At 32.4% G+C, this 24,077-nt stretch overlaps 1 protein-coding gene across 2 annotated transcripts; it reads left to right on the top strand.

Annotated features, from left to right (window-relative positions):
- The first annotated feature begins 955 nt into the window (after positions 1-955).
- Positions 956-16,618, top strand: LOC123211877 (probable disease resistance protein At5g63020). Of its 2 annotated transcripts, XM_044630828.1 has the most exons (6): positions 956-1,365; positions 2,061-2,215; positions 2,401-2,509; positions 3,522-3,571; positions 13,421-16,206; positions 16,416-16,618. In XM_044630828.1, exon 5 carries the CDS (start codon positions 13,432-13,434, stop codon positions 16,189-16,191), a length of 2,760 nt encoding a protein of 919 aa, XP_044486763.1. In that variant the 5' UTR covers positions 956-1,365; positions 2,061-2,215; positions 2,401-2,509; positions 3,522-3,571; positions 13,421-13,431; the 3' UTR covers positions 16,192-16,206; positions 16,416-16,618. The 2 variants fall into 2 exon arrangements, with proteins under 2 accessions (XP_044486763.1, XP_044486762.1); XM_044630827.1 differs by lacking the exon at positions 2,061-2,215.
- The last annotated feature ends 7,459 nt before the right edge of the window (positions 16,619-24,077 follow it).

The raw sequence follows: 24,077 nt of genomic DNA, 5'->3' as shown, positions 1-24,077 counted from the left end.
AAAGAATTTTGTAATTGACTTGTGATTCTCTCCACTCATAGCTTGTCAACGTGTCACTTGTTGTAGTTACTGCAATAGAAGACTCTGGACCATTCACTCCTCTAATTGAATCCACCTTGTATTTTCTTCCCTTGGTTTTGCTAATATAAACATGGATTAATAGGTTTCTATTATTACCTTCCCCATGCTGTCTCACCTTGTCTTTAAGGTAAAGGGTAGAGAACAACGACTCATCAACAACTATCCATATCTGATGCATACCCAAGTTAAGCAAACCCTTTCTAATTTTGACTAAGCCCTTTCCAATAGCTAGATATCTTACACTATCTAAATGTAGAGAAAGCATGGTTCTTAGGGTATTAATATTAGCATATACATTATCGTTGTCCTTAACATAAAACTCAATATTCAAATTATCCATAGCATGCACACAAAAAGATTTGAGTGACTACTTAGATGGTGCAACACAAATGGATAGGTTCATGAAAAAGGCAACATATTATAGAAAAGGAGAATATGAGTTGTAGTGATTTGAGATGATGGGTTGGATTGGGTTTAAAGGATAACTGGGTATGGAAATATGAATTTGAGTTGGGTGATTAGATTGAGATTTATTTGAATGGGATGGATTAGATGAGAGTATTTGGATAAGGGTGTATTGTATTATAATTGGTGTAGGCCAATTAGGTTTTGGATTGATCGTTATATTTGGGTTTAATTTATTAGTTTGTGGACTTAAACAATAACTTGGGTTTGGGCTTGTGGGACATTTATTTTGTTGTTAAAGAGGAGTTGATTTAGGAAATAAGGAATAATGAATTTGATGAGTGAATTAAAGAGATTCTAATGTAGATAGGTTTGTTTAATTGAATTAGGGTTAGGTTTGTTTGTGAAATTAGGTTAGAGAGGTGAAATAATTGGGTTGTAGGATAATGGTTTAAGTTGGAATTTGAGTGGATGGGTGTGGAATGGTTTGGGTTGGGTTAGGTATTTAGACTTTGTGTAAAATGGGTGGGCCTCTCATTATTATTGCTTTCTTCTTTTGACTTCAGGTCTCTATCTCTTTCCTTTGATGTTTTTTTCCGCCATTGTTTACAGTTCCATCTCATCTTTTTCCTCCATCCTTTCCAATTTCATCTTTGTTGTTTCAGAAGCAAGACCGACCCACTAGTGAACTAATTTTGACAACTTATTTTCACTAATTTCTGTTGATTCAACATCTTGGAATTCTGTTGAGTTGAATTTGTTGTCGGAATACACATGAATCTCTAGTCATCGTGAGCCTTGATCACTCATTTGATTCGTTTCCATCATTGTAGATCTTGGATTCGTTGGCAAGCAGCCCAGCCTCTTGCTGTAACAAAGGTTGGTTTACGATGATTGTCTGTGAATTGCAAGCTGACTCAATAGATCTCCCTTTCACCTCGTTAACCATGTGTTCTCTAATTTCATGCATAATCTCAACCCACGCATCTAATTGAGCGTCTTGCTTTTCTATCTTAGTAGTCATCTTGTCCAGTTGTGATTCCATAGACACCATTCATTTGACCAAACCATAATACCTTTGCTCTAGTTCGCTGACATGATCTTCCATCCTTGTTGAAAATGTACCCTAGATTTGGTGCTCTGACTCCATTTTGTTAGAAATCTAGTTATTTTCTAGTGAATCTGCCATTGCTACCGAGTTTCTGTAGCTTCAGATCAATCTTTATCCACAAAACAACTTCAAGGAAACAATATTTCAAATAATTCCATTCCAATCAATTATAACACCCATCAATATGCAGAAAAATGGAGAGAAATCAAAATAACAAAGAGGAATTTAAACCCATTGCAATATTCATCACAACCCAAAGTTCATTACAAAGCTCACTATAAAGAAATTGAATTCAAAATATAAAAGACATTAAAAGCTGGCCTTTTGAAAGGCCAGTACTCTCCAAAATGAAACAAGAATTCAACTAGATAATATTCCAGATAATTTTCTCTACCCACTCACTTCTTCACTTCACTTTTTATGCAGAATTTTGAAACTAACTCTTGATTCTCTCCACTCATAGCCTGTCACTTGTCACTTGTTGCAACTATTGCAATTGAAGACTTTGGACCACTCTGTCTTCTAATCAAATCCACATTGTATTTTCTTCTCTTGGTCCTACCAGCTTAAACATGGATTAACAGTAATCTATCAGAAGTACGCATTGACAGAAACAGGGTTTGTTTTTCTTTTAGCATTACATCTATTTTCCCTCTTCATGCTTTATTAAAGGAGGAACTGTACTGTATGCTTTCTTAAACTTAAGGAAGCTCAATAAAGATTGTACTGATGAAATCAGTTAACTGAAATTGTGCTACAATTTTTACATTCTGATGTGAAATTTGAATCAATTTACTCTTTAGGCCAAATGGATTCGTAGACTATATGATTTGCATACCAACCCATGACACATTTATTGGAGCTTGGTTTGGCGCTTGGCCAATGACGTGTGATTGGGAGAGGCCATGGCAGGTAATTTTTTCCCTTGTTTTCTTATCTTATTTCTATATAACTTTTGTGAAACCAATATGTTGTGTAAACTTACACCTTCTCATTTATCGAGGATCATTGCACATTACGTACATGAACAAAAAAGAAAAAGAACACTTTCTTTTATTAATAAATCATTACTACATATATACAAGATGGACCTTAAGATAATGTGTGTTAGTTTGATGCAAAAGTTGATGCCCCATGCAGTAATTTTTAGCTGACTGCTCACAGGTTCTTAATTATTGTTATATGGCATTTCATAGTTTATCTGGTTGTGCTAATTTTGAATTGCGTATGAAAGCTCAACTAGACATTATTAACTTATAGTTAAAATCCAATGGAAATATAAAAGTAAGGAACTCTATTTATTCTCGATTGTGCTAAGCGAGTTGAGCTTTCATTTATAAGATGTGGTACATGTATTCTTAACAAACAATTGAAAATTGAGAAATTGAGCTTAAGTTTTGATTTCTTTCAAAATCAAATAAGTTTAGAATTTGAATAAGCATTCCTTTCTTTCCTTGACTGGGAAGCATGCTCCCTTTGATACCTTTCTTCAATATCTGTTCTTGATTGTGTTCTTATTTCTATTTACAAACACTGGTTTCATTCTGCAATAACTTCTCTTTCATTTCCTCCCAACAATTAACTTTCTTGCCATCAATCTTTATAATTTCATCCATACAAATATTTGAAGATTGAAGCTGCATATTCGACTGCTTGAGGTGCCATTATTTTTTTGTTTTTCTTTCTGAATTTTATACATCAATCTGAAGGTTGGGAATGTTTCTGTGTGCATATATTTATGTGATAGGATAATGTTAAATATTTAGTTGAAATCCATTATGTGCTCTTTGTTTTAATAATTTCTTTAATTTACAAACAAAAACAGATTGACAACTGAAAGCAAGATACAGAAATTAGATGATTATTAATGTTTCTTGTTAATTTCAACAAAGATTTCTTACTTCTGTTTCTTCTTGCCTTGAAGCTTGGTGCGACTATCTTTCCTAATATTTGAAGATTAAATTAAAGCTTCAGGTACGACATATTTTTATTTCTGTAAAAGGGATTCATTTTTTATTTCTATCAATTTCTGCACTTATATCTAATATATAAAAATCTACAATAAAATAATTTAGACAATTCTAGTAGGGGCAGGCGAATTCAATTATCCTATTGAAAAAATAGGAAGTGGAACTAGTTTCAAAACATGTATAGATTGAATTATATTTGATCAGTTTCAATTTTGATTTCGGGGACTTGCCTTGTTCACCTATATTCTTCTATTTTTAATTTATTCTTCTTTTTTTTAATCTTCTTCCTTCTTGTTGTCTCCTTCCTTTCCCTACCTATATGTTCAAAGTGTTCCCTATCAACCAAACCATTGAATCCCTTGCATTTTTTAACTCAACATATTAAAGGATATCTTTTCATAGAAATTAAGAGCAAATTAAGCTGCAGGATGTCTCATCTTTCAAAGACTACCCTCCATAGAGATATACTACTTCTTAAAACTCTTTTATACTTTAGAATGAGTAAACTTAAATTTGCAAAAATAGAACAACTTTAAATAAATTAATATTATTAAAGTAGAAAAAATGTCCCAAACATTAAAACAATCATTACTGTTCGTTTGTATAGTACATAAATACTAAATTATTAAATGTAACATAAAGTAAATCTCAATAATCCCCCCATCCATAACCTTAGCCAACTTGCATATCTGTGTTGCAATCACCTATGCAAAACATAAAGGAAAAAAGTAAGTAATAATTACTATCTAGGAAACCTTATACCCTACATTCATTTTCTCTCCTTCCCTTTCGTTACTTATCATCTTACATTCCTTATCTCATGAACTCATCATCTAAGGTACACCTATAGACTCAAACTATGATGACATGAATTGTATATAACTTTAGAAATCAATGAAAGAACTTTAATAAAACATTTGTTGAAAACTATGCTAACTAAGTCAATTAGACTAGAACAAGACATGAATTTGACATCCTGACCATATAAGTCTTCTAAGCTCTCTCTATCAAATAATATAATTGAACTCGTCCTAAGACCTTTACTATGGGTGCATATAAAAAGACTCTCCTAACACCTCTATTATGAGTGTATATAGAGGATTGTATAACACCTCTTTGTAAGTGGGCCTTACTGTGGACATGAAAAATCTCATGGGTGTCTGGCTCATGAGAAATTAAGTCTTCATGGGTGTATAAAATTTAAAACTCATAAGGATCGAGTCCAACATGTATGACTATGGAAACAAGTCTCATATGGCTTAGCGCACTAATAAACTTAGAATACATATAAAAATTTGCTAACTTATCTGATGAATGAGTACTCAATATGTTTTCATAAAACATGAACTTATACTGAAGCCCTTATCAAACTTATGTTTTGCCATGTTAACGTTTTCACCTCTTATATAACTTGCTTATGACTCCTGCCCTACTTCATATGCTAATTTAGGCATGTGTTGTACTTCTACGCATTCATATCATTGCTTAAATTTGTGGGACAACTTCTTGGAATAGGTGTACTCTATTGTGGAATGACCATACCTCTACTATGTTATAGAACAAGTGTTCAAAATTAAAGAATGAGTGTTTTCTCTCTTGTAACACCTTTCTCTAGAAGTACTGTCCTTTAAAGGAAGATATCACTAATTAGGCCATTTGTGCATGTATATATTTAAACATTTGAAAACATATAAATCAAACACATAATTTTATTGTAAAATCATAAATTACCAAAATACACTTTCATTTAAAACGTTAGAGGAAACATGCCAAAGAATTTCCAAATCATAAAAGCTTAAAACATATTATTGTACTACATGTAGCCAAATCCATCAAAACAAAAACTGACATAGAATTTGTTAAATTAACTAAATAACAAAAATACCCTTAGTTACTCTATGCCCGTTGACCACTACTTGCCTCGCAGCCATTACAATCATATATACCTATATGCATGAAAATAGAAGAGTGAGTGATAAAAAACTCAATAAACAAGAGACTCTATTGCTAACTTTTACTTAATCTCTAGATTGTGCTTATGCTATATTATCTCTGTCATCTGAAGTCGATTACTAAACTCTTATCAAGATGATTATGGGTCCGATATTTGTTTTTGTAATCATATTAAACTCAGGAACATCTAGGCTATATGCCATAATTGTTAGGTCACACTATAACCCCTTCGTTCACTAAGGAACCATTCCTTGAATTCCTAATTGGTTTGACTATATCATCTCTAGGGTCTACTATATCTAGCTCGGTCACTAAGGGACCACTCTTCGGATCCCTCTTAGTGTGACTATAACATCTTTCGATGAAAGTATCATCGTTTGGAAGCTATGTCCTATAACTATATGTTAGGCCAATTAGATTGGATCAAACACAAGGATTTGACTCCTTGGCTATGTGAGTACTTATTATGCAATCAACTTGCTTACACTTGAACATAGTCTTAATTATGCTCTACTATGAGCAATTACTTTATTGTAGGTCTAGTGTCATATTACAAGTAGTATAAGTACTATGTACTCATAGTGTCCTCTCACAATAACCTTAAGATGTCTAGTATGCATGCATCTTAAGCCACAAGTCACTTTAGCTCATTTTAGTTTTTAGCCTAATCATATCTTATGCTTCATCATAATCTCATCTTTTAGGTATACAGGTATTACTACGCACCTGAGGTTCTATACTGTCTTTAGGGATGACCCGTAAACCTTTAGTTCAGTTCCTCTTTTCTCTCATTATTCTGCCCTTCATACTCGAGCATGTTACGTCTTGAACATAGGCGAGTTATTCTTCTGTAGGCCAAAGGACTATTTCCCACCTAAAGTATGCGCTTTTCTCAAGTTTTTCCCTATTAACTTTGAAAATACCATTTACCCATCCGTGACCGGTTAAAATCAATGGTTTCAAGGGTAAAATTGTCATTTTGTCTGTTTTATTAAAAATAAATTTAAATTTTATTTTATTTTCCCCCCTAAACTCTAAAAACTAATAATTTCCCCCAACCCAAGTTTTAAAGAACTACATTTTCCCCCTTAGGATTTTCAATTTTCTGAGTTAGTTTTTCGACGTCGTTTCTTCCTCTCTGGTGACCTCCAGGCGATGCAACCTCCTTCTGACGATTGTCTTGGGAACTGTCGTCGACGACCATGCCTAGCATAATTGCTAGAAAAAGGCTGCATCGAAGAGGAAGAGAAGTCATCTAGAGGTTGCTGGAGAGAAAGAAACAGCTCCGAAAAACTAACTCTGAAAAATTGAAAATCCTAAAGGGGAAAACGCTGTTTTTTAAAACTTAGGTTAGGGAAAATTGTTAGTTTTTGAAATTTTAGAGAGGGAAATGAGATAAAATTTTCAGGGGTTAGGGTTCCGTTAATTTTAACAGGCCATGGGTGTGTAAATGGTATTTTCAAAGTTAATAGGGGGAAACTTGAGAAAAACGTATAGTTTGGGTGGGAAATAGTCCTTTGGCCTTCTTTTGTATCATACATGACCTTGTTTCCCCATGGTCTCTCCCCATGTAAACAAAATCAACATGCACAAGGGTATGTATCTTTACACACAGGTGTGCGCCTTTTCTCTACACTTGGACTTATTTTCAAATAGAAACTCATCTCAACCACTTTTCAAGGGTATTTTAGTCATTTTACCCCACACATGGTTGTGCAAAAGATATACATGAGCAAATCTTGTCCATTAATTGATCATTCAATGGTCAACGATGTCTAACAGTTGTAGATTACTAAAACACTTGAACTAAATTCGGGACTGTGTGCACATGAATGTGAGTCGAAACCCAAAAGGTGAACACAAACTTGAAAACGAATCCTAATTTGTCTTTATGATCTTTCTACTCTCTCCTCAATGATAAGACACTTATATCACTTATACCTCATGTAATTAGCATCCTTATTCCAACCATAATTCCACCAAACAAAGAACACAAATCAATTCAAAATAATACACATCAAAATTAGGCATCATATATACATATGAAATCATAATCTACTATAAAATTTTCATCAGCATTCATGCCAATCATTAGAGTTTTACCATCAAATCATAACATCAACAATCAAGATATTAAAATGTTAGCCTAACATACAATCATATCTCATAATAATCTCTAGCATAAGAACATATCTATAACATCATCCAAGATAAAAATCTCATGGCTACACAGGTTTGACATTCCACTTAAATCAAAGGCATTATGTAAACACTTTTGGTAAAGGAATAACCTCAAACCACATCAAACATATGTTCAAAATTGAAAGAGAAAAGTCTTACTTACCTTTCTTTTTTATTGATGAACTTGACACCTTTTCTTCATAAGTCATTACACTTCTTCTCATCGGAAAGCGTATTGCCATCGTCGGATTCTACCATCACAATTTGAGAATCACTTAAAACTCACTTTTATCTTTTTCTAGATCGAGTGCATGCATTTTTGGATTTGGATAAAAATCCCTAAAAAGCAGCAAACATGTCTTATAAGAATTGTTTCTACATATGCAATACATGGGCATGTGCTTCACCACACACAGTAGTGTATCGCTCAATTCAAATTTCATGTTGCATTCACCTTATCCAGCTAATATAGTAATGCGAAACATGAGTATGGCCTTTTCATGCATAGTCGTAATTCATCTCCTAAGTAACCTCTTTAACTTTGTGATTCCTCTAAAACACTTCAACCAAGGGAATTTGCTAGTTCCTGAGTTGTTTAATCTTGCTATCAAGGATCTAAACCAATTTCTCTTCATAACTCAAGTCCTTAGACAATTGAATTTCCTTGGTCCTTAACACATGCGGAGGATCACCTATATACTAATGCAACAACGAAACATAAAACATATCAAGAATATAATCCATGCTCGTTGGTAACACAAATCTTTAAACTATCTTACCGACTCATTCCACAATCTCAGAAGGGTTGATGAACCTGAGAGCCAACTTACCCTTTCTCCCAAACCTCATGGTATGCTTATAAGGGACTACTTTAAGGAAAAGTTTGCCACCTATAATAAACTCCAAATCTCTACGTCTTTTATCAAAATAACTTTTTTATTGATTCTAGATTAGTTTCATCCTTTGTCTAATCAATCGACCATTCTCAATCATCCTTTAAGTGAATTTCGGTTTAAGAGACCATGACAAGACATTTCTATCACCTAACTCATCCTAGTATAGAGGAAAACTTCACCTCTTATCGTATAGTGCCTCATAGGATGCCATTTGAATTGTCACATGGTAACTATTATTATAGGTGAACTCTACCAAGGATAACATCTCCATTTAACTTGCCCTATGATCTAAGAAACACGCTTTTAACGTGTCCACTAACATCTAAATGGTCTTTTTAGTCTAACCATCCATCTGTGGATAATACGTTATATTGGATGTCAAATTAGTACCCAACAATCTATACAAACTTTTCTGAAAAGCTAATACAAATTATGTGCTCCTATTTGAAACAATTGTCTTGGGTATTCCATGCAACTAAACAATCTCTCTAATATACAGCTTCCCAAGTAGGGGTGGTGTCTCTAGTAGGCAAGAAATGCACTATCTTATTCAATTTATCCATAATCACCTATAAGGGCATTATAACTACTTTGAACTCTTGAGAGCCCAATAATGAAATCCATAGAATATATTGTTATTTCCACTCAGACACACTTAGAGGATCGAGTAATCCTAAAGGTCTCTGGTGCTCGACTTTAATCTGCTGATAGGTTAGACACTTGGCAACATACTTACCCATATTTATTTTCATTCCTGACTATTAGAAACTTTTTCTTAAATCCTACTACATTAGAAACTCCTTCTTACATCCTTTTTCATACATGACTAATCACAAACTCAATTCATTCTCAGTTTAGGTTTATTTGAATCTCTTTTTGAACCATCAACTGTAATGTGAACAATTTTCTACTAAGGGCATTTATTATTACATTTGCCTTACCTGGGTGATATTTGATATCACAATCATAATCTTTCACTAACTCGAGTCATTTGCTTTGTCTCATATTCAGTTCTTTTAGACTGAAAAAGTATCTAAGGCTCTTATGGTCGGTGTATATATTGCATCTCATCCTATACAGGTAATGCCTCTAAATCGTAAGAACAAACACTATTATGTTGCATCTCATCCTATACAGGTAATGCCTTCAAATCTTAAGAACAAACACTACCGTTATTAACTCTAACTATATGTAGGATATCTGGTCTCAAAACCTTTTAATTTTCTCAAAGCATATGATATCACCTTGCCTCGTTGCATCAATAGTGCTCTTAAACCATTATGTGAGGCATCTATGTACAGCTCATACTAGACCCAATCCTTTGATTAGGCTAACACAAAAGTAGAGGTCATGTTCCTTTTTAATTCTTAAAAGCTCTTTTTGTTGACATCTAACCACTAAAACTGAGTTTTCTTCTTTTTTAGAGTTGTGAGAGGTCATTCTAGCCTAGCAAATCCCCCTATAAATCTTTTGTAATACCTAACTAGATCTAGAAAACTACAAACCTCTTTAATAGTCTTTGATTTCTATTAGTCTATCATTGCCTCTATCTTACTTGGATCATTTGATATACCCACTGCTAAAATTACATGGCCCAAAAATGTAACTTGATCTAACGAGAACTTATACTTCGAAACGTTGGCATAGAGTTGTTTCTCTCTCAATCTCTATAGGGTGAACCTCAGGTGTTCTTTGTGCTTTTTTTTACTTTTTGAATACACCAAAATATCATTAATGAATGCTACAATTAACTTGTCTAGGTAGTTATGGATAACTTTATTCATCAAATCCATAAACACTGTAGAGACATTTGTTAATTTGAACAACATCATAAAAAACTTAAAGTGTGTATACTTTTTTTTGAAAGTTATCTTAGGTATATCCTACTCAACCCCTTACTTGATAGGAGCTCCCCAAGGAGACTGACTCGATCTAATAAATCCATTTTCCAATAACTCTTAGGGCTACTTTTTCAATTCTTACAATTTGACTTGGGTTATTCTATAGTGTGCCTTGGATATAGGTGTTACATATGGTGCCAACTTTATATTAACCTTTCTTGTTTAGGAGTTAATCCTAGTAATTCTTTTAGGAACACATTTGGAAACTCTCAAATAACTAGCCAGTTTCCTTTGACGAGTAACTACTAATAGGATAGCCTTAGCAAGTCTCTATATGATGGTAGATACTCTGGTAGTGTCTCTTTTCACTAGCTTCTCAACTCGGAGTACGCCTTCGGATAAAATCTAGCTACGTGTCTTAGCTAATAACACTTAAAACAAATTCCCTACCTAGTCAAACACTCTCCTCTATGATGCTTACCATTTTTCTAAGACAAAGGAATCTCTAGTACCCTTTTTATTAGCCTTAGGTTGGAATGACTTTTTTTATTTTCTATCTAGAAAAGGACCTCTTTGAATCTAAGCATTGCTATTGCTTGACTATGGCATTGATGTTGGTACTAGTGTTGATACCGGTGGTAGTGTAGGTATGGTTGGCCATACATTCTCTTGACAAACAATTCAAATCTCAAGGCTCTGCTTATGGCCTCACTGTAGGTTTAGGGTGGCTTTGTACCCATTTGACATCTTGGGGTGTAGCTAGATCAAACCCGTACACAAATTTCTCTATTCGCTTGATCTTAATATTGACTATCTCCAGAGCATATTTAACTACATGATTGAACTTATTAGAGTACTTTTTTAGTGTTTGTACCTCGAGTCTATGCTATGAATTCCTGGGCCTTAATGTAGGTCATATGTGTACCTTTATACTTTATCTTGAAACTCTTTATAAATTTTAACTAGGACATTTATGAAATTTTGACTGCTTTTTGGACCAAGTTCCACCATGCTTTAGCATTAGACTTGAAACAGTAGATGGCTTTTTATCAAACATATATTTTAATCGAAATCTAAGTTTTCATCTTTATTATCAAAAGTCACGTCTTCTTCCTTATCATCAAATTTTTTATTTACGATTTCAAGCATTTCTTTATCAAAATATTCTTCTTCATCAGAGGACTTGTATTCTAAGACTTTTTTATCCTTAGACATCGACCTATGGTTAGACTTATGAAAAAAAATTTGGCCTTTTTGGCTATAAGCTCAACCCTATCAATGCAAGAAATTGTAATAGCTCTTGTAGCATAAACAATTTTGTCAGCCGTCATAGTCAATGAGTTGTAAAAAAGAGAGTATTTTAAAAAACAAAAATTTGAACCTAATTTTATTATTAGGTTTAGTTAAAAAATACACTTTTTGGCTTTTTTTCCTTCTTCTGAAACTGTGTTTTCGGACTTTTGCTTGCGTTGCATGCCTATAGGTCATGGACCTATTGCTTTGAGGAGTTTCTGGCCTAAGTGTATTTTTAACAACTATGCAATCTTATATTGTATTTCTAGCAAATACAATATATAAACATCCAAATCAAACCTATTCTATCTCATCTCATGCGTAATACATGTCTATAATCTGACCATTTATCAATAATCGTAGGCATGCATATGTCATTTCAAATTACATAACTTATAAGCAATTTAATCATCAAATAAGCATTGATCAAAGCATATTCTTATACTAGATTTGGAATTTCATCTACCATAACTTCCTTAATCAATCCAAAAAACATATATCAATTAATGAAAATAATCCCCTGCTTACTTGGATTTTGGTAATGTGATCATTATAGAATTGACTCTCTTGTTTGAATCTACCCCTTTTACTATTCTTCTGAAGGTTGAAATATTGCGTAAATAGTTTAGGGTATGCTTTTTGCATAAGGGTTGATGTTTAATCGCGCAAATTGCGATTCTTTTTTATAAAATTTGTTCACATAACTGTCGAAATGGGTGTTCACTTTACTAAAACGATTGTTCATCACTTAAATCATATGTCAATGTGGTGTTATCTAAGTCGTTCATCTATCAAATGCTAAAAAGACATTCCACTCTCTAACATGACCTTATACACTTTTAATTTCAGCATAATTTCTTATAACCCACATTTCATCCATCATTCTCTAATCCTATTTTTGCCCTTCCTTTAGAACAACTACCATTGCACCCTTCAAATTCTCGTCTATTAGAGCCTCATCTTCCGCCCATCAAAACCATAACCCTAACCTGTCCCTCCTTTAAACTTCAAATCCACTCACCTTGTCTTATCAAAACAACCTCCATCACTATCATTAGAGAAACATGATGGAATAAACTATCAAAATTCTCATTGATGTCTTGTTTGAGATCACAACTTCTTTAAACATAGGTGGACTTGGTGTTTCATGTTGGCTTGTTAGCATTCTTCAATTGATGGTCAAATTAGTTGTTGCTAGAGACTGGTGTCAATAGAAAGAGTTCTAAGTTTACAAGAAGGCTAAGTAATGGAGTTGAAGATTTGACATTAGTCATAATATCATCTGCAATTGCAAGGTGTGGGGGCGAAGTTGTGAAATTAAAATTTTTGCCTTTGATTTAAGTTTATTATATTACAACACAACGACCTCGTATTGTTACATAAGTTTATTTAAAAAAATAAATGGGTACCTAATCAGGTACATTATAGGGTACCTGTAATACAATTTCAAACCTAATTATTGAGCCAATTTCATTTTTGAAAGAGGTGGAACTGAATTTAGAACCCAAACAGACCTTATTACAATTGCTTTCTCATAGAAATTGGACCCAAACATCAAGTGCCCAGTGATTATGTTTCTTTCCATTTCTTTTGCTCAACCCTAAAAATTAGCAATGGTTAGAATTATTACATATTTTAATATTACAATTCAAATAAAAATAATCGGGCAAGTCTAACTATTTTCTACAGGGACCAAGATAATGGAGGTTGTTATAGGGCCGATCACACAAATTCTGAAGTTCATAAGGCAACTATTATGGAGATATGTTCAGTATTATAGGCAACTTAATGAGAATATGGAAATTCTCAAAAGAAGATTGGCGGATTTAAATTGTCAAAAAGAAGATGTTGAAATAAGGTTGAGAAGAGAGTGTCATGTGGGGAAATTTCCTAGAGCTGAAGTCAACAATTGGTTGCAAAATACACAAAGGATTAATAATGAAGCAGAAAATATTGAAAGACAAGTTAAAAAGAGGAAATGTTTGTCACGTGTATGTTTTGGGATGGTTGTTGCTAAGAAGATTGAAATAGTGAAAGAACATTACTGGAATGGTGCATTTGAGAGCTTTGTAATTGATGCACCTCTAGCTGTTGGAGAGGTACTACCAACAACAACATTAGTCAGTGAAGCAACTGCAAAGAAAACCATGAATGAGGTTTGGGAATTTCTAATTGGTTATGAGGTGATGAAGATAGGAGTTTGCGGGATGGGGGGAGTTGGTAAAACAACTATCATAACTCATATCAATCACAAACTTCTTAAGGAGACGGTTAAGTTTGAAAATGTGATTTGGGTTACTGTATCCCAACCACTTGATCTTATGAAATTGCAAGATCAAATTGCTGGTGCATTGAAAGAACATCTTCCTAAAAATGAAGATAAAAGGACACGAGCTGGAAACTTGTTAAAAATTCTTGAAGGAAGAAAGATCGTGCTGATATTAGATGATATGTGGGAGGCATTTCAGCTTGAGGAAGTGGGAATTCCTGAACCTACAAAAGATAATGGATGCAAAATAGTGATAACAACTCGTTCACAAGATGTATGTCATTCCATGGGTTGCAAAATAGTACAGGTGAGGACTCTCTCAGAGGATGAGGCATTGAGGTTATTCATTGATAAAGTGGGATTTAATATTTTAGGAGTTCCAACTTTAAAAGGCTTTGTGAAACCTGTGGTCGAACAATGTGCTGGTTTACCCCTAGCAATCGTTGCAGTAGCTGGTTGCATGAGGGGAGAATATGACGTTTGTGAATGGAGGAATGCATTCGAAAAATTGTCTAAAAGCATACTAAGTGTCAAAGGCATGGAAACAAATGTACCAAGGCAATTACAATTCAGTTATGATCATTTGAAGAGTAAAAAGCTGCAACATTGTTTCTTATATTGTGCCCTTTATCCTGAAGACTATCATATCCAAAAAGAGGAACTGATAGTTTATTGGATTGCGGAAGGACTAATAGATGAAAGGGGTAGTTTGCAAGCAACAAATGATAAGGGTTATTCTATACTGAATAGACTTATAAACAGTTGTTTATTGGAGACTGCTGATCATGGAATGTGCGTAAAGATGCATGATCTTGTAAGAGACATGGCATTGCAGATTACAAGCAACAATCCTTTGTTCATGATAAAACCCGAAGAGGGATTGAGTGAATTACCAGGGGAACAAGAATGGAAAGAGAATCTTGAGAAAGTTTCTTTAATGGGGAATTACATATCAAAAATTCCTTCAAATTTGTCCCCAAATTGTCGAGCTCTTTCCACTTTATTGCTACAAAGAAACCCCCTAGAAGGCATTCCTGAATTGTTCTTTGTAAACATGCTTAGTTTGAAGATTCTTGATCTTTCTTACACACAGATTGCCAACTTGCCAAATTCCATCTCCAACTTGAAGAATCTCACAGCATTATTGCTTAATCATTGCGAACAATTATCAGAGGTTCCTTCTTTAAAGAAACTATCAGCACTTGAAAATTTGGACCTTGGGTTTACATATATAATCGAAATGCCGAAAGGTATTGGAAGCCTGACAAAGCTTAGAAGTCTTGATCTTTATCTACCTGCACCAGTTGTGTTGCCAACTGCAATGCTTCACACACACAAGCATCTCCAAAAATTAAGAATATATTACGGATCAATATTTTCTGAACCAGTGTTAACATCAGAAGAGGCAATTAGATTCAGTCAACTGGATACTTTTGAAGCGCATTTTGTTAATTTTTATGACTTCAACATGTATGTCAAATCCATAGGTGATCAGGCACCGAAACGTTACCGTCTCCTGGTGGCATCATGTTCAGAAGAAGTTCCAGTCTCTGAATTCTTCTCTCTACCAACATATGATGCTTACTTCCCAAATGTAGAAGGTGTTAATAAATTTGTAACGTTATATACAGCTGGTGAAGGAGAAGATTTGGTTGTGCTCCCAACAGATGTTCAATGTTTAATGGTAAGAGTGTGTCCCGAAATAAGTGACATAAAGGATCTAATGCTAGGCAATTATCTTGATCTTAAATTTCTGTATCTGATGGATTGTTGGAATTTGAAGAAGTTGGTCTCACCAAAGTTGTTGCCGAATTTACAAAACTTGGAAGTGATTGAAGTTCAGGGCTGTGATAAAATGGAGGAGATAATAGCATTTAATGATGAAAAGGAAGAAGGAAGCAGTGGCAGCACCATATGCGCTCTTCCAAAATTGAGAGAAATGCGTCTGAAATCCCTTGGAAAATTGAAGAGGATTTGCAGCGGTAATGGAGTGATGGTTTGTGAATCTCTCCAACAAATTCATATATCAAGATGTGGAGAATTGAAGAGGTTTCCGGTGTCTTTTCCCTTGCCTGCAATTAAAGAAATCAAGGTAAACAAAAACTGGTGGGAGTCATTGGAGTGGGACGATCCTAATGCTAAAGCTTCCCTTGAACTCTTTTGTAAGTTCACCAACTGGCTTTACGACTGAAACTATCATGCAAAGGTAACATTTCTTATAGAATAAATTTTTCATCTTGTTTTACTGCAATCACCAACATTTAGTTAAGTGTTTCTTCATTTTGTAGCCTCATAATCAATTCACCTTTCTCCGAATAGCTTCATTTCTCGCACAATTAATGCTTATAAGCTTTTACTTATTCAAGATTTTCTTTTTACTTTCTTTGTGATATAAGAGTGTACATTTTTGTGCAGAGAAAAGTGGAAGTATGGACTGCAACGTTGGTTCCTCGTACTGCAAATAATAAAGCCATAATTTGGCATGCTTTAAGTTAATCATGTAAATATTTGAATGTTTTTGTTATTGTTGTTTGTGATTTGAGAAATTGGGACCATGAAGTGTATTCATTCATTTCACTGTTTAATATAATCATGACATGCAATTCAATTGTTCAAGAGTTCACCTCCTCTTAAACTTGGAAATATTTTATTCTGTCAATTTATTTCCTCACTAGGATTGGGCTGTGCCTTCTTAACCCATACATTTCAAGCCTAAACCCAAACCTAAATTTGTAGAGCTAATAGAATTTTAAATTTTTATTAAATTCTAATTTTTGTTAGGGTAAAACAAAATTGGAGCCACGATTAAAGGGAATTGCATTAGAGAATCTTAACCTAAATCTCAATATAACTAATTATGAAATTATTATTTGAATTTAAATTATGAATGCCAAAATTCAATTGTAACTACCCTCTCTCTTCCTGCAAATAAAGAAGATTACTAAATGAAATAAATAAGCAACCATACAAGGAATTAGGGACACATCATCCCAAGTCCAAGGGGAGGTTTTTATAAAATTTAACAATTTTTTCTAAGACTTTATTCTTCGATCGAGTCCTTTTAAGGACACTTCATTGTAATCTCTACACCCACATTTTGTCGGAGTATTCTTTCAAAGCTGCTAGTATCTTAATCATGGATGTACAATCTTGAATAGAGGGTTGAACCATGTGAAAAGACCACTATATGCTCAATTTTTTTGTTACATTTATTTTGCATCACCTTGGTGGATATCATGGTCCATTATCAGATTCTCAACATCACTCTATAATTTATTTTATGTCAGACTTTAAATTATCTACATCAATTAATAATGAGAAATTTAATCAATAGTTCTCATATAAAAAATGGGGATATTAATTAAAATAGGCACGAAAGTTTTCATCTAAATCTTTTTAGACAAACTTTGAGTGATTTTACTTTTTTTAAACAAATTTAATTTTGTTTTCAATAATACCCCTCTTTGCTAATTACGTCAAATTCGGTATTGTTATTTTTTGACAACCCTTTCTTTCGGAGCATACTCTATATTTGATAAGTTATGATTCGAAGATTAAAACACTTATTCAAAAATAGATCAATTTTTGAGTAGATTGGAATGAAAAAAATGAACATAAGTGCAAAGAATAGACGTGAGTGCCAGAGGGTGCATATGAGTGTGTGCAGATGTAAACGGGTCCGTACAGGTGCAATTGAGTGTAAAGAAGTGTGCGTATCATGATACGATATAGCACCAAAACTTCTCTCTTTCATGTGTAGGTGAAAACAGGTCATATAAATTGAAACATGTTATTATAAGATAATTTGTCATGCTAATCATAAAAATATAGTTAAAATAATGAAATTGATGTTATCATGATAAGACAAATATATGTGAAAGAGAGAAGTTTTGGTGCCAACATAAGAAGTATTATGTGACAAAACATATCATCTAAGTATAATTATTATGACTGATTAATTGATAACAATTATAAACTCCTTAATAGAATAATATTTATTATGACAACAATTTTAGGTAATCATGATATATTAAACAATTGTGAAAAGATGATTTATCATATAAAATTGTGACAATAGAATTAAAATAACGAAATCAATATTATTACAATAGGATATATTTATTTTTAAATGAGAGAAACTTTTGGGGAAAAAAATAGTGATGTGATGAATTGTTTTGCTATTATAATGTTATTGTGACACCTTAATTAATGACAATTAAAAACCTGTTATTATAACAATATTTATCATGGCAATAATTTGGGTGATTATGATATATTAGATAAAGACTAAACCGTTTAAGTTGAAATATGTTGTGATAGGATAATTTATTATACTAGCTATGAAAATATGGTTAAAATAATAAAATTGATATGGTCATAATAAGACATGTATATAGAGAGGACAAAAATTTTAGTGCCAAAATAAGACGTAAAATATGACAAAACATAACGACAAAGTATAGTTTTTTGCGAACACTCAAAGGTTGTGTATGTAACAAAGCTCGTCTAGAAAGATCAGTAGTTGAGGCATATATTGCTATCGAATGCCTCGCTTTTTGCTCATGCCTCTGTGGTGTTGAGACAAGATTTACCCAACTCAAGAGAAACTATGATGGAAGTCAAGAGGACGTGTTGCAAGATATAATGGAATAATTGTTAATGGAATCTGATTTCATTCAGTAGAGCGTGACCACCACCGTCGAACTCATAATTTTAGTGTTATAGTAATTGGAGAGCATTCATTAGAGGAGACTGACTTTTATGGTTTCATAATTAATATAATTGAATTGGCTTACCGTTATCAACATGTTTTTTTATTTAGATGTGATTGGTGGAATGTTGGTGATAAAAGAAATGGAATTAAAAAGGATGGGTGCTTGATTAGTGTTAACGATAGTCAAAGATGGTACAAAGATGAACCTTACATATTTGGACCAAGCAAGACAAGTCTTTTATGTAGCTGATATAAAATATGATGGTAATTGGAAAATATTGCAGAAAATAAGTCCTAGGAATATATATGATGTATTAGAGAGTGTTGAAGCAAATAGGGAAGAAGTAATTAGTCATGAGATTTACCAACAATATAAGACCAATGAAGTTAGTGAGGTAGAGCAAATTGATAGCGTTCATTAGATCGGAATGATGTCTTACCAGATACAACTGATGCAACTCTTGTATTTCCAAAGAGAAGACAAGTACCAGATGAGAATGACACTATCTTTAATTATATCGATGATGAAATGAAATTAATAATAATGAAAAAAGTTTTGATGAGGTTGATGACAATAATGATAATGAGTTATGACAATGAAAGTTGGATTCTATATTACTTGCTATATCTTATATAAATATTGAATTGCTCTATTTTATCTTATTTTCTTCTTTATTGTGTAGAATACATATGATTTGTAATATTGCGATTTGATTGGTGCTTTCTCTAATCAGTTTCTACAAATTCTTAATTATATTTACATTTTTAATACATCAATTTATATATCATTCTTAATTGGAAGAATTTTTGTATAGTTGTTTATGACAATGGCACCCTTCTCAAAAAGAACAAGGAAAAGCAAGCAACCTCCACCATAACAAACAATAAATTCAGTTCCTACTGAAGTGCCTCCTATTGAAGGTTCTCTTGATTTGATAGAAAATGTCTCCTATTTCACATATGCACGACCAAACTGATAGTAGTGACAATCGGAATGCAGAAGGTGAGTCTTTAATTTATTTATTTGTATAATTATATTTATGTATTTATTTATATCAATATCTGTCTAAGGTTTCACCTCAAGTAAAAAAGGATGTGGTATTGCAAGAAGTCTTGAAGAAAGAAAAAGAATAAAAGAAGGTGGAAAAATTGAAAGTGTTAAGATCACTGAAGGGAAGTACTAACCAGCTAGGCTTGCCAAAAAATTTCTCAAGATGGAGTTAGGTGTTGTGACTCAAATGCTAGCTCTGTTACGTAAATTCATTTGGACTGATGAGATTGGAAGTGAGAAAATACCTATATTCACCCAACTAGACGTGATACAAATTAAATATTCATTAGTTTTGATATTTATTTTGTCATCACCTGTTTCCTCACATTCTATCTTTCCATTTAATCTATGGGTTTTATTTAGAATTATTATTTTTTTCCGTAGACTAAGTTTAATTTTAACTTGAGTGAAGGCTCATATGCTAGAATGGTAGTTGAGGCATTTATGGCAAGACGTTTCTCACAATATAAGTATCGGTGCCATCAACATTTTAAGTCTTTCAACAGTCCACGGGAGGCACGCCAACACCCTCCTAAATAAAGTTAACAAGATGATTGGAATGAACCACGTAATCGTCTTAAGAGTCAACAGTTTTAGACCTTTCTTGATTAATTGTACTTGTTTCTCACATATAATCATAGTTGGTCAAATATGACATTTTGTTTATTTATTTTTATGTAGGAGCAAAGTCAAACAAATCAAGAAAATAGAAGCAAATTAAAAGTGGTGAACATAGTTATTAATATCTTACTATACGATACGACATTGGTATAAAACGATACGTGCTATGAGGTGTATTCAATTAATATAATATGGTGGATGTATTAAACGATACGAGATAATACTTGATACACGATACAAAAAATTAGATTGTTGATACATAATACGATATGTGATTCAACTACCATAATGATGAACAAGACATGTTTAAAATCTTATGTCCAACATTTATTTGAAATGGTGAGCCTCTATCTTAAAACTTTTTACATCAATTCATCAACTTATTTATTATAACAACTTACACTTTATTTTTTATGATTATAACTTGACTCTTGAAGAACCTTGTTAGTTGTAGTTGTCGTAATTTGATTTTTAAAAATGGCATATGGCTTGATGAAGACATCTAAAAATAGCAATTTTGCCCTAGGGTTTTTTCATTATCCGACGACATTTTTGATGCTTCTTCGACAGTATCTCAATTCTCTTCCTTCGATGGTCGCTCTCTCACCATCTTTTCTTCCAATCAGCAGTCCTAAATCTAGTGGGAAGGCGATGTTTTGTTAGAGAAGACAAGATCTTTGATCTTCATCAGATCTTATATTCGTCTTCCCCAATGAAAATGAGATCTCTTACCTTTCTCTAGGAAGATGAACAGATTCATCTTTTTGACGATGATGAGAGTGTTTTTTATATCAATCAATGTTGTCCAAGCTTCTAAATAAGAGAAGCTTGGCCACCAAAGCAAGAGGAGGTATTGTAAGATATTCGTGGCCAGCGATGATGTCAACTTTGACATAAGAGATTTGAAAACTAAACCCTGGGGGAGAATGTCATTTTTTCAAAGTTGGCTTGGGGGAAAAGTGAGATTAAATTTTAGTTTATTTTTAATATTACAAATGAAATGATGATTTTATTCCTAAAATCGTTAACTTTAATTATCTATAGATGGGTGTTTGAGATTTTCAAAGATAAGGAGAAAAACTTGAGAAAACAACATATTTTGGGTGAGAATAAGTCCTTTGGCCTTCTTTAAAGTCTTATTACAGGAGAAAATAGTTGAGTTGTACAAAAAGACAAAGGAGGATGACATAGATCTAAATGGAAGCCAAATTGTTGAAAAAATTTTGAAACCAAAATCTAGTTATTTTCATGGATTAGGATATGGGTCAAAGCCAAACATATCAAAATCATCAATAGCATTTTCGTATGAAAATAAGCTTCTACCCAAAAGACAATGTCATGAAGAATTTAAAAGTAAACTTTGAACTGAAAGACAATCTCGTGAAAATTTTGAGAAAATGGGTAATACTCTCCTCTTATCTCACAACAAGCTTGAAGCTCAACTTAAAATTTTTGATTGCACAACAAAATAAAGATGATGCTTCTATCGCATCTGATTAAATGCAAGTTATTCTTTTTCTTAGTATAGCATTATTGTTTTTAATTTTTTTGATTAATCATTATGTGTTGGTTATTATTAACATTGATCTATAATAGAAGTTGAGAAGCTCTTTGACTAATTGAGAATGATATCTTACTGTTTTTTTTTTTTCATATTTACTTTTGATTCCTCTTTCATATTTCACTGTTCACACTTTTAAATACTAATTTATTTCAACTTTGTTTTAGGGATCTTTTTGTCAGATCTACAACAATTGTTTGAAAAAATTTGTATTATTAGAAAACATTTCGGATTTGTTTTCAATGTTTCAATTAACTTCATATTCAGTTGTTCTAGTATTAGGTTATTTACTTTTGTGAAATTTATTTTGTATTAGAATACATTTGGATATAATATTGTGAAATTTAATTTATATTAAGATTTTATATACAAATATAGTTTTAACATAAATAATTTATGTGGCAATAGGTTCGTTATAAAAATATAATAAGATAAATTTATTTTTACTTAATAGTCACAAGCTATATATTATGACAAAGATTTGAAGATATTATGACAAAATTATTTACCACAAAATGACTATAAAATGATAAATCATATCAACATTTGTGACATATATTATCACTATAAACTTAAAGGAATTGACGTATTCTAAACATAGTGTTGATAAAATATTTTATCACTGCATACATATTATGATAATGATAATTTATAGTTGTAACAAATATTTTTGTCACAATAATTTAAATATCTCACGGCAAATATTTTGTCACGAGATATTTAAATTATTGTGATAAAAATAAAAGTCATCACAATAAATTTAAGATGACAGACTTATTTTGACAATACTTGTGACACATTATGTTGTGACAATATATATATTAGGGAAATTAAATTAAATGACTATTTTACTCTTTTATTAAGAAAAAATACTCAATTTTCTTATTCCTAAGCAAAAGTGCCCTATGTTTTTATAAAATACTAAAATTACCTTTTACCACATTTATATGAACCCTCTCACTTTCACTTTCATTATATACACTTCTTATATCACTTAAACACTCACTCACACTCTCATTTTTACTTAATATAAATTACTATGGGTTCATTCGAAAGGAAAAAGTTCATATTTCTAAATTCAAATTGAAAAAAATTAATTCATAAAAAAAAGTATTTATATGAATCTTAACTTAAAACTTAATTTTATTTGTTTAATCTAGTTTGTTAAAAGTATTTATATGTCATGTAAAAGGGGTATTTGGATATTTGATAATAATTTAGGGGTTAAATGAAATGTTAGAAAATATGGGGGCATTTTGATATTACATAATATATAAAAGATTTAAATAATATGTTAAGAATAAATAGATATATTGAAATACCCTATAATATCAACAATCAAAAAATTACTCAAAAATATGAAAAAACATATCTAAATTTGGAAATTTACACGTTCTTAGGAACAAGAAAACCGAAAAATCGATTTGAAATTTCGTAATTATATCATAAAACATATCTAAAAAAGCATAAAACTAAAGAGATAAATACCAAATTTGAAAACTGCATATCAAAAAAGTCTAGCTCGGTTACAAACAAGCTCAAAATCACAAAAACCAAAAATCTTAAATTTGCTAAAACAAAAAAATTGCATAATATGCATTGAAACAGTTTTATTTGGGCCTCCAAATTGGGCGCAACCAACAAAATGGTTGTTGTTATAGAGCTTGAATCAAGCTTTGCATTGATATATTACAGGCCTTGTAACTCCTCCCAGATCAAAAGTTATGGTCGTTCAAATTCTGTCTCCTATAGACTCTAAAGTTTAAAAAAAGTCAATTTTCACCCAACCCATGGTTTTCACAAACTGCCCCACGGTTCAGTGTAAAATTTCCTATGGACCCCCGTGGATCTCCCTCTCTTCTTCTCCCCGTAAAATTTTAAAAATGCTAAATTGCCCCCACCCCACAAGCGCTTGTGGAGATTACTATAGTGTCAACAGATCTAATCCATTTTTTGACTAAAAATCATCATTGCAACCTCTAATTTCAACACAAATCAAATATACATATCTAATAACACAAACCCTTCAAGAAATTCAAGCAAAACAACCAAGAATCAAAACATTTTATGCATTGTTCAAAATCGAAACCCTAAACATTCAAACCTCGAAATCTCCCTCAAATCTCAATA

This window comes from Mangifera indica, chromosome 3, assembly GCF_011075055.1.
Source record: "Mangifera indica cultivar Alphonso chromosome 3, CATAS_Mindica_2.1, whole genome shotgun sequence".
NCBI lineage: Eukaryota > Viridiplantae > Streptophyta > Magnoliopsida > Sapindales > Anacardiaceae > Mangifera > Mangifera indica.
The sequence above is the reverse complement of the archived record's forward strand: the minus strand, read 5'-3'. Positions and strand labels throughout refer to the sequence as shown.